The following is a 12,873-nucleotide window of genomic DNA, read 5'->3' as shown; positions in this document are numbered from 1 at the left end:
TTATTCATTGCTTTCGTTACAACCGTTTTATAAGCCGCGCAAAAATAAATCAGACGTGCTGCAACAAGTCAATAAAATTTTGTAAATTCTGAAATTTTCAAATTTTTGCAGGCGTTCTGGTTTACAATTTTACGAGAATGTGTTTTAAAAATAACCAAACCCAGTCAATCATCTCGATTAAAGCTGAATTAACCACAGCAAGTGAGAAAGACAAAAAATAATTTTAGATCGCAAAGTGCGTATACTGCGTCCAGTAGTGCAAGGCGCTTTCGGATGTGAGGGTTCAAACGATGGGATTCTGATCAACCTATTAAAGCATAATTGTGTGTTTGTGCTTAGGGTGGCCATTAATTTCGTTATAAATAAAACATTGGGTACCCTTCGTCAGTTCCGGCGCCCGTTTAATCTAAAACATCGCGATATGAATCACGCTCAACCCTCTGTCAACGCCGATGAAGTGCTCTATAATTTGACGCCGCGTTTCGAACTGCCTCTGGAGGTATGTGTCTAACGAGACAACATTGTATTAACCTCCACAAAATTGACCTGCTACATCTAATGCACGGTTCACAGTGCCCCGGTACGCGAATTTACCCTACTTTAGCGTCTTCATGGTTGCATATACACAATGGCTTCCCGGAGAGATCAGGTAACATCACAAAACTGAACAGTATAAAAATTTTCGCATAGAATATTGAGTGTAAACATAGAAATCTATTTTTAGTACTCATTATTAATTTATGTTTATGTTGAAAACATGCATTTTATAACAAGGCACTTATTTTTTACAAGAAAACAAGTGAAATTATTACTGTGGCACTATTAAAATTGGACATAAAAAATGTAGCACCTTTTGTTATGTCCAATTAGTTTAACATTTACATTTGATTTGCAAATTATAAAATATTGGTGTGCATGTTTTGAGAATCGGTTCGACACATATTTGTGGTAATGCCAATTCATAAAACGGCACTTAATCTTAATTTAATGATGTGTTATGATGTTGGAAATGTTTAAAATATTATAAATAAGTTCCGTAAAGCTTTAAACTATTAAAAATAGAATAAACTTTTGAGCACGGTAGTGGTTAAACCCATCAAATATTTAGCTATAAATACTCGTAAATGATATTTCAAGCAGCTGTTCAATTAATCAAAGTGTTTTATTTGTTGCATAATTATATTTTGTAGAATTTTTTTTCTATTTCTTATTGCAACACACCCCATCAATTTTTTAATCAATAAAAAAATTATAGTAAAAAAAGTTTTTTTTTTTTAAAACAGAAAAAGCGAAAATATAATAAATTTCAAAATAACATTAAAAATGTCAATTGACTGTATCTTTAACCTAACAGGTGAAACAAATATGTTCCTTCTTCCTTGTACAATCTAGCACAGTTAAACTATATTTAGGATTTAATTTAACGGGTTGATGGTTGAAGAACTAAACAAAGAAATATACAACATTTTATAAATACTGTAGAAGTTTTCGAACGATTTAATACGTTTGTCTTTTATTTTAAATTAAAAGGTAAACTTTGGATGCTCTTATATTTAAAATTCTGTGGAGATAAGCATTATAAAATCATCAGATGTGTACTTTAAAAATCATAGTACAAGAACGCCTAGCAATAAAATTTTTTATTAACCTATTGCTTTTTTTACGTTAGACAGTCTATTTTTCAAGTACATCCTACTTAGTTTTTAATAATGACAAAACACATTTTTCAGTTTTAAATATTTGTTAGAAACTTTGTCATTGCTAAAGTTTTCAATTGAAACGGAATCACAAACAAGACATAGAATTTTTGTAAGTTTTTTAACAATCTAAGGAATGAATAAACAGTTTATATAATTATACAGTATGTCCTCGGATTGAGTTTACAAGAGGAAAAAAAAATTATCTTTGGTTTTACGCCAAAATTGCTTTACCTGAGACAACCAAATCAAGCAAAAATTACTGTAACTCAGTAGAAAGAAAAATTCGTTTTTCTCTTGATTTTGAACAATGATCTCACTTTGACAAATGAGTTTACGCAAGTTAAATGTTTGTCAAAAACATAATTTAATAAATAGCAACTCAAAGAAACTGCTTTAAGATAAAAAAAATTTCATTTATATGTCATTTTTAATAAGAACTATACTTATTTAATTAATAAATTAATTGTCGAAATGACATATAATTGTCAAATAAATAAAACTGCCAATGTGATGAGACTTAAAAAGCAAAGAAAAATTAGTCCAAAATCAAGAGAAAAATTAACTTTTCTTTTCACTGAATCAGAATAATGAAGTTTTAATTATAAATTTGCTCGTTTCAGGTGAAGCAAAAATGTTTTTCCTTTGCAGTTTTGGCATAAAATCGAAGATAAAATAAATTTTTCTCTTGTAAACTCAATCCGGAGACATACTGTATATTATGGATATTATTTATATATTTTATACTCTACTATTTTTACCAATATGTATGTACTTGTTTTATTTATTTTTTTTAATTATCTTGAAGAAATGTGTATTTAACATTGTATTTAAAGTTTTTGACAACAAGACAACAAGAAGGAATAAAGAATTGAAAATATCTACATGTGTATAACATAAAACTAATTTTAAATTTATTGTCAACAAATTTTTTGTTTCTGAATGAAAATGCTTAGAAACCAAGACTAACTAAAAATAAGTTTGAGCGATTTTGATATTCAGCAAGCACCAACCGTAATATTTTGAAAAAATTAATCATTATTATTCTTTGAATCTGATTTTTAAATTGGATTAAGTTTGTGATGCCGTTAGTGGCAAATGGTTTCAGACAAAGCATATGATAGGTGTCCACCTTTACGGCAGTCGTAAATTGCTACATATTCAGTGACGGTGTAGAAAAAGTGGAGATAATGCTTTGATGCGATCCAATTATACAAATTCTTGAATAAACCGATAATCAGCGGGAACGACAACGAAAGAAGGAGTCGTTGCGTGCCCGTTTTGTGTGCGACCTCGGCTCTGTCATTAAGGATCAGAAAAGTCGATCCGGTAAATAAGACTTTAGTAAATTGCACGGTGACAAGAAACTTTGTTTTTGTGAGGAGCTATTTGCTCCATATAATCACGTTCACATACGCCACAGGCTGTCCGGACCACCGCACCCGTCCTGGAATGTCTGCACGGGTTCTTTGATCCCTTCTGGTCGAACCGCGGACCTGTACCCTCTTTAACTATTAACACATATGTAATTATACACAATATATATCAAATTTTGCCCCAGGCTGGGACCCCTTCCATGCATTTTTAACGTGTGCAAATATCGGATCTGATTTAAAAACTTAAATACTGGAGCTAAAGCCACGTTCACCTGATCCATACATGGTTGAAACTATTGAAAGCATTTATCAAAAATCCATCAGCAGGAGAATTTTCGTAGGTGTGAAACCTGATATCTGATTCTCAAATAGAATGTTACTATGTCACTAATTAATTAAACAAATGATGTATATGTGGGTCATTAAATTTAAATAAATTGTTTTTTATACGAATAAATTATAGAATTACTGTCCTAGTTAATAAAGATTAAAACTAAACAACTGTTAACTGTTTGTAATAATTTTTTGCATTTCTGTTAATCATGGAACATTAACTAAATGTATCTTTTTCAGTTTTATATTTTCTAAGTTGACATTTACATTTTATATTATTTGTAGTTTATGTACTCTTATTTATAACGTGGACTTTTGAAATAACTTGTAAAGAGTGTCCCAACAGGAACTTGGGGATTTAAATTTCACATTATTTATTTGAATAAATCATTAACTATGGCTTCGACCACTTCATATAATTTCGTCATAGAGTTGTTGTGAGTTTTTTTTTTTTGTTTTTTGGTCTTGGGAGTTGGAGACGCAACTCTTTGATGTTTTCCAAAAGAGCGCTTTTCTCACCCCTTAGACTCTCATTCACAGAGTCGTAATCGTGACCACCAATCAGTTTCCTCAAATCCTCAATTTTTGCGTTTAATTCCACCTCGATGGCATTTACCGAAATTAATTTGCATATGTTTGATAAATTTATTAAAAATTAAAAAAAAGAATCGGAGAATTGCTGTGTGCAATAGGAATCGCGGTGGACATTTATCCGATATCTTGTTCCACATATAATTTTGAGGTTTTTACTTTATGTTTATGTTGTTACGCATGTTATTTGGAATTTAAATCCACAAGTTCCCGTTGGGACACCCTTTAATAACTTTTAATTTAGCAATTTAGTATTTATATTTTTTTAAATTTTTGTACATTTATCCGACGCGTTTGCAAAACCCAGTTTGATGTTGCAAACAGTTACTGTTGTAAACCAAATTGACCTATTTCTATAAAAATAACTAAATGTTTCAGCGTGTCACCACAATTCATGTCAATCTAATGAATTGACACTATTAAAAAAAAGAAACATAAAATGTAATAATTTACAAATTTAAATGTTTTTACTTAAGGTCTAGTAATTTTTTATTATAAAATAATGAATTTACTACGTCATCTTATTGAAGTTTTCATTTGTGATTTTAAATTTAAAGAAGTTTTATATTGTGCTAATCAATTTTTTTGTTCGTTCAAGTTAAAGTCCAATTAAATTCATTTATTGCTCTAGGAGATAATGTAAACTGTTGAAATTTAGTTAAAAATCGTGTGATGTGTGACCGCCTTTACTCTTTGTTTTTAAAGAATAAGGTTGAAATGAAGTCGTAAAATTACACAAGCATTGAATAAAACTTTTTTTTGTTTAAATAATTTGTGTAAACTGTAAATCAACAATAAAACAAAACCCGACTTTAATGTCTTATAAATTAAGTTAATTATGTTATTTTGTGTTTTCTTTCTTTTGAAATGCCCGACAGGATTTAATAACAATTATTATAACTTTATAAATATTCACACGGCCATGTCTGACGTTTTTAGCAAGAAACTAGTTCTAATGCCATCTACCACTTTTCTGCAGATATTTGAACAAAATGTTGTACTTGCACAATTGCATCGTGTGAAAGTTCATTCTGATTCGTCAGCAACATGTGCGCCATATGTGTCATCGTAACATCAGTAACGGTTAACAAAAATACCAAATTTATTTTTATTAGTCGGTTTCCACCAAAGTTTTGGCGTGTTTTCAATCTACCGTAACGGATTCCCCTGTTTATTTTTCCACGGGCCTTTCACACCGCGAACGCGATAATAAAGCTCACTGTCCTCTGCCTTAATCTCACGAATTTATTCCCTTGCTTTAAAATAACTTGGTTCCATGCCAATACCACCTGGTCACCACTGAAATTTTCTATATAGTGTCGCTTTAGTTATGCTGAATGTCGCGTGAAATCGTTGCCGTTCACAATAAACAAAAAGTGCAATGCATTGGGCTGAACCTTTGGCTCAAGTTCAGAAAGTGCGCTTATCTTATTTATAGCTTTAGAGTCTCATGCTGTTGTTTCAGTTTAAGCCAGAGGATGCCGAGGGAGAAGATATCGAATTGAGTACACTAGGGGAAGGCAGCGAACAACCTCTGAAAAATGAGTCAAGTGGGTGCTTGAGCTTCTTCAAAAATAGTAAGTTTTCTTATTTCATTTTTGACCAGAGAAAAAAGTCAGTTTTACAGCATGGAAGAAGTTCATAGAGATTCGGCCTAGCCACTACGATGACTTAGACAGCTTGGAGAGATATTATTTAAGTAAGTATTTGCTTTAAATGCCGCCCCCAAACATAATTTGCGCACTTGAATTGCTGCCATCTTTACAACATGGACGACACTAAAAACATTTCTAGTAAATTTACTACAGGTGAATCGATTGTTTCGTTGTGTTTGGACGAAATCTGTATTGTTTAGTCTTCCCATCTGCAGATGGCAGGACTATATCTTGACGTACTAATAAAAATGTGTATCAGTTTAAAATATGGTTTGTGGTGTTTTGGCACTTGTATTGATACTGATTTATTTCTTATTTCGGCGCTATTTTAAACCATAAATGTAAAAATATTAAATATTGACATACTGTAAACATCAGATTCTTGCCAATGGTTTAATATTATTATCCAGTGTTGATTTTTTTTCTTGATATGGTAAAAATTAAAAATAATAGTATATTATTCAACGAGCATATGTATAGTGATGACGACAAAAGTGAAGTTTAAAAAACGAATCGTAAGCGAGTTTTTTAATCACCTGAGTGAATAATACCTATTATATATGAGTAGAACATTATGATTTACCTACGACTATAAAATATTTTTGATTTTTGGCATTGATAAAGTTGACATTTGAAAGTTGGCGTTTTAATTTGATTAATAAAAATGTTAAATTGCTTTCACACAGTAGGCCATACAGGCAAGAGTCGTGGAATATAGATTTATATTTCAAGGAGTGTAATATGAACTAAATTATGTGTCTATTAATGGATACGCCTATAATAATATTAATACTTAACAATCCCAGATAAAAATATAAATATCATATCGGGTTGTTAGTTACATTTTGTAAATTATTTAATTTATCTGATTGAAGACAGTTTATCGTCTATTTGGCGTTTCAAATCGGCTCCTCAAATCGCATTAAGCTCGTTATCTTTCCGCTTTGTTGCTGTTAACAAAGTGTCTTTTTTATTTTATCATTCTTGTGTGCCAACTCATTATAACTCGACGTTATTTCGCGACTAACCGATTTTCGTGTCGCAAACAAATCATTTTTCATCAACATTTTTGCTGCGTTGTCAGCTTTTTTACTCGACAATTAATATCAAAGTACCTACCAGTTTTATAACGCCAGTTTTTTACATCCCGACAGCATGAAATAATAGACTCTTAAATCCTCGTTAATCACACTAAATTCCTTTATTTCCTGCTGGTTTAATTGGTTTTTGTCGAGTTAATACCGAGAAGTTTCTTACAGGCTGAATAATGCTGGAGATATTTCATGCTGAGGTTTCGTTAAATGCGTGTTCTAGTCCTAATCAAAACTTTGAAACAAGCGTTAGGGCGAATCGTTATTTTCATTTGTAACATTCATCGATCCGAGTTCACAAATTAATCTCTTCTTCCGATTTTCACAAACTTTAAGACAAAAGCTTTTGCCTCATCTTAAGACTGAAACTAATTATTTGCGAATCTTTTCAGGCATTAAAATTGAGATTAAGAAAGTATTTTAAGTCCATTAAAAACATCAGTAATTAAATTAACTGAACAATTTTGCGTTTAAAGAACCAATAAAACATTAGCTGACAAAACTCTCTCTGAGAAAGATCAATCACATTTGAATCATCTTTCTTTTTTAAAATTGAATTTTGTTATTTATTAGAATCCATTTCTCTGAGTAGGTATTTCATCAAAAATTGAAGAGAAATTTCTGTTATTTCTCTCGTTTTATAAGCTTTTTGTTTACTGTTACTCCAACAGTCTGACATTTGAAAACTTTTACTAGGTATTTTTGTTTCATTACCGCTTCTGTTTTATTTTTTCCTGCATTAATTACTGGTGTTTGCTTTTCCGGTGTTATCCGCATCAATTTCCGATATATTTCATGTCTGTCGGAATAGGTCATTTGGGCAATGTTAATTTAATGAAACCACTGTCCTGAGGCATGTTTCAAAGTTCTATCAAGTGTTTATTTCCTGGGATAAGACCTGCAGGCGACTTAGTTTAAATTGTAACTATGGCAACAGGTGGTCCAAGGGATGCACTCAATTTTCAGCGGCGAAATTGAAACTGTGAACTGAATACGTTATGATTCGGTTGAAGGAGTTACACGAGGTTTAATTCAAGCGGAATTTCGAAATCAGCACACAATCTTATTTACGAAATTTATGTTTACTCACAAATTATGAAAAGTTTCGCTACCTCCACGATACGGAAGTGGATTTTGGTGGCATTAACAGACCAATTGCATTGAGCAAAAATTACACTGAACAATTTTTTCGTGATTTTATGTAATATTTAGCTTCTATCAATTATGGTGCATGTTTTTCAATGTCCTATAATAAAATTCTTATTATAAGTAGCTGGTATCCCACTATAAATTTGCGGGAACTGGCAATATTCCTCTAACTGAAATTTCATGGAATAATAAGTGTAGCTATTATTTAGGAATTAGGAATACCTTTTTTGGTTTTAACAAATTAATTTTAAGACGACAATCTGGTTTGGCGATTGGCTGAGGTATTTCCTAAACGAAAACAGAACTTAAACGTTATTTTGACTACTTCAGCTGTTTTATAATTTTTTTTATAATTTTTAATTCATACATCGTTTGTTTAACATTTTTACATTCATAATGGAAACCAGTTCTCGAAGTGTATTTTGTCGATCATTTAATATTAACAGTGTAAGGTGAAAATAAAAAATCAAAATACAATTTGTAATAGTATATTACATAACGAGCACGGAAACTGAGAAATAACGCACAAGTGGGGAATCTTATGCACAAGACATTAGGTAAGTGCAGAAGTCCCACAAGTGCGTTAGAAACTTTTCAGCGAGTTATGTACACCATTTTTTCTACGACCTCAGCAATACCACAACAACGAAATTATACGGTCGTGGAAAAACATACTTTTACAACAGCTTTGACATCAAAAGCTTTTCTTTACGTTTTTTTAACAAAATTTTCTATTTAAAAAATCATATTAATTTTTTATGATTTTTGTAATTTTTCGAAATCGAAAATTATTTAAACCACTAATAAATTATCGAATACTTTTGTGATATCTTTGTTGGCAATTTCCCAAATGTGCAATTATTTCCGGGAATATTTTTTGGAAGCTTAAAAATTCTTACAGGGTTAATGTTTAAATCTGAGTTTTAATTAGAATTGTAAAAATAACAAATATTTTTACGTATTATTTATTTGTAGGATTACTACAATGTATGTAAATTATAAATGTCATGTTATTTCGTTTCTGATATTTTATTTTTGTTGAAATAACAAGTAGATATGAGTTAAAAATATTTTGACAAATAACAGTTAGTCGTGTTAATGAGAGTTGCAAATAAATAAGCCCTAAAACAACGACATGAATTATTGTAATTTACTTGTGAATAAAAAAATTAAAAACATGGTCACATGAATAGCAAATATTTAAAGCTTTTGTTTCTAAATAGACTATGTATTCTTCTTATTATTTTTTGTTTAATGGCAACATTTTATTGAGGCGTGGACTTTTATCTTTTCTTTTTAAAAATTTCAGTCCACTTTTCTACGTACGGATCTAATAATTTTTTCAACGCGAATTCTAATAAAGTATCTGAGATGGTATTGTATTGTCTCATTATTATTTCACCAATGCTTTTATTCCTGATCGTTCTCGAGTCAATTGGAGTGAAATTCGCATTGATGTGAAGGTAAAACGCGTGAGATTCGGCACGTGCATTATCCGAATAATACCTTTACCGAAATGGAGAGAATTATCATTCAGTTAATCAGATAAGCGTAATTGGCGCCACCATTACACTATCGACTATAAGATACCAATAATTTACGGCTTACTTCAGGCGACTATTATGCGAGGGTTCGTTAATAACAATCATCTTTACTTATCACTATCTTACCAGAACACGGTTTTACCAATTTATGGCTTAACTCTACGAGTTGACACTCTCTATTTCAGCCGACAAAGCTTTTCCTAGTTTAAGGCTTAGCAAGCTTCAAGCAACTTCAATTTATGTCATTACAAACACAAACAAACGCGAAGAGCAAATAGGAGTGGATTTTTGTTATACTAGGTGGATATTCTAAAATGGGGAATTGTTAAAGAAAAGCGGCGGTGCAACTACAACACTGACCCAATTCTACAAATAAGGGTTTCAGGCAAATTGCTTATATCTGCGCTTTTCTTTCTATTCAACAACAAAAAGGTTACTTTCTGACTATGTTTCAGAGTTACCCCATCAAGAAATTTGGTAAGGGACGTTCAGATACGTGTTAAACTATCATAATAAGATAATATTACAAACTTTGTTGAAACTTTCATAACAGATGTAGGAGCTTACGGAATCCATCCCTGGCAGTCGTCTGTGACATGAAATAATAATTTTGGTGAAAAGTCACAACAAGAACAAAAAGTTGTAACTCTAGTAAGTTAATAATGCTGCAAAGTGTTTTTGAATTTGAGCATCTAGTAGCGTGGATGAGCATAGGTGCTGGTAGGTGCCGGATTAATAAATAATGGGTCAACAGGTTCGACCTTTTGCAACTTCTGAGAGTTTTGCTCTTTGAAACCTTGAACCGCAAAACTTCAGGTTCATTGTTCTTATCAAGATAACAAGACTAACAAGCTCGGGAGAACAATAAATAACACACGAAATTTCGATAAAGCCTCCATCCATTTAGCTGTACAAATACACTTTTTCGAATTATTAGAGCGTACAATTTATAGCCTTCCTAATTCTGTAGCTTTTTATATTTTCTTTGAAGCTTTTGTAAATAACAATCCAAGTTTATTTTCGAGATTCGTGACTAGAATGTGTTAGGTAGAATCGACGAGACTTGTTCTTTTTCAGCGCAAACTTAAATTAAGGTTTTAAGTGTTTACCTATGGGTAATTAATCTACTAAAGAAAGTTTTCGCATTGACTTTGATTTTTTATCCCTTTAGACACCTACTCTGCTTGGAAGTTTTTGCTATAAACTGTCAAATTGTGTTATCGTTTAACTGCAAACTTATTTATTCGTTTTATTATTGGAGAAAGGAAATGTGAATTATGATAAATTGGTATCATCCCACATTAACGTCACTTACAGCAACCCGAGCTTATAGAGCATTAAGTTGGTGGAAGACTTTTCTAAGTAAAAAACAATATACTATACCCGTAAACTAAATGTACTGTTTTAACATTTTGTTTACTTATACTGTTGTGGCATTGAGACATTATATCTTATCATATCGATTTGATAAATTGTTTGGTAGTTGCCAACAACTTTTTGTCAATTGTTTTATAACTAAGTATACTAAATGGATTTAGATTTAAACAAGCTAATCAACGATAAAATCCGATTTATAGCTTTACCACTTTGAGATTTGTTCTTGTAGTAAGCGTTCACCCTCACTATCTTTTAGGTGATGCCATTTTTTATTATTTTGCCACTTTATGTTATCAACCGTCATATGCTATTTATATCAAGAGTTTTAAGTGTCTAAAATTCCAAACAATGCGATGAGTAAGGTGATGAGTTACTTGTTTAAAGATTGTGATTTCCAGATAACTTTCTATGTTAATTTAAGGTTTTACATTATAAATTGGGAAAAGTTTTTCATTGAGTAAAGTTTTGTGAGCACTGGACTAGAATAGAGCAGATGAATTTTTAAATTGAAATTAAAATTCTGTACTATGGAAGACTATGAGCGAAGAAGAAAAGTATTTTCTCGTGAAATTGTGCATAAGATATCAGGGCTCGAACTTGAGCCATATAAGTAATCAATGGATTGTAACAGACGAGCTTTCTACACGAGTAGACTCGAACAAAGCTCACCGTTTCACAATGTTAAACGTCTCCGGTGAATTTGCAACCTGGATAATTTCAATAAAGCTCATAAACATCCTGAAACCAAGTCGTAATCACATGACAGGCTTAACTAAAATTGATCTTTTTTTTTACCACCTAAAAAGCAGTTTTTGTAAACTACCCCATACTCGCAAAAGCTTTTAAAGGATATGTTTTATTATAAATCAAGAGGACGAAATGTCATAATTTTTTCGCTCACATGGAGCGGTTGAGTGGAAAATAAGTTCGTTCCTGACAAAAGATTAAGGAACAAATTTTAAAACATCCAACTTATAAACTTCTCGATATGGTAGTCTGGCTGCCAAAGTTTGTAAATTTATAGAAGGATGCGGTTGCTTTAGTTGGAGCAATACTAATTCTGTTAGAGCTTTTGGTGCAAGTCTGCGCGCTTTCACGACGTGTAATTAAATTATTACTTCATTTAATTTACACTAACGACCTGTTTCTTCAAATGCTCTAACTGTACTTATGACAAGTGTGGGTTTGTTTTTTAAACCAGTTTCTGCAGAGCTTTTTATCATACATACAAAAAATGAGTTCTTTTTAAATTTGATATTATATTTATAAAGTCTACATAGACAAGTCTAAAACAAGGCACTTTCATGACTTCTTTTATTATTTAAAACTTAATAAATTTTAAATTGTGTTCAGTAACTCGACTTTCTTTCTGTTCTCACCTAGTGAAAAAGTAATAATCATTATATCTAGACTACGGAGAACTAATTCTTTAGGTATCCGTAATCTAGACTAGAGATTTTTTCGTTCCCTCAGTAATGATTTAAAAAAACAGTTTCCACTCGTTTGTGGATTTAACCCACCCAAGCTGTGGAAATTGTTGGTTTACCGTTGCATAGTTAAATGTTAACATCTTAATCGCTTTTTATCTATCAACTTTTTAGTAAAATATAATGTAATTGTGTCGGACCAAGTAAAAGTTTTTGTTTTATTCCAAAGTTTTCGTGGTGATTTATGTATGAATTTCTTGTTGGAAGATTTCATTTTATCTACACGCAATTTGCAATGTATCTTTCTATAGACGTTAACGTTACGAGTGCTAGATTCTTTTCTCTGCAATTTCTGTCGTTGAAAACTATTGAGTCGGAAAAGATAAAATTTAAGACTTTCTTTAATATTATTTTTAATAAAATTGTGACTGGTTTATAATTCAATTTTTATAATATTGCAGCTTATGTCAAGAATAATTTTATTTTAAGTGCTTGTAAATTTTGCCTTTACTTTATTTATCGGAAAAGCAATTTTAARAGTATTACACGCGTTATGGTTTTATTGTCCCAGAGAATAAATCTAGATATAACTTCTCATATGTTGTATTCCTCAAATTTATGACATATTATTTT

General features: G+C 31.2%; 1 protein-coding gene across 5 annotated transcripts in view; it reads left to right on the top strand.

Annotated features, from left to right (window-relative positions):
• The first annotated feature begins 297 nt into the window (after positions 1-297).
• Positions 298-12,873, top strand: part of LOC123007102 (Kv channel-interacting protein 1-like) — a 74,968-nt gene continuing 62,392 nt past the window's right edge. Inside the window, exons 1-4 of one of the 5 annotated variants that reach the window (XM_044402153.1) lie at positions 298-499; positions 574-649; positions 5,463-5,574; positions 5,625-5,696. In XM_044402153.1, the coding sequence (XP_044258088.1) occupies positions 629-649; positions 5,463-5,574; positions 5,625-5,696 (205 nt within the window). In that variant the 5' untranslated portion in view covers positions 298-499; positions 574-628. Of the gene's footprint in view, positions 650-5,107; positions 5,415-5,462; positions 5,575-5,624; positions 5,697-12,873 lie in introns of those variants that run through there. The other 4 variants (XM_044402152.1, XM_044402151.1, XM_044402155.1 and 1 more) reach the window with 4 other exon arrangements.

The sequence above is a fragment of the Tribolium madens genome, unplaced genomic scaffold (assembly GCF_015345945.1).
Source record: "Tribolium madens isolate multiple individuals breed KSU strain unplaced genomic scaffold, Tmad_KSU_1.1 Scaffold_3;HRSCAF=73;Tcas5.2_LG2, whole genome shotgun sequence".
In the NCBI taxonomy this organism is placed as follows: domain Eukaryota; kingdom Metazoa; phylum Arthropoda; class Insecta; order Coleoptera; family Tenebrionidae; genus Tribolium; species Tribolium madens.
This window is presented reverse-complemented; position numbering and strand designations above follow the sequence as displayed.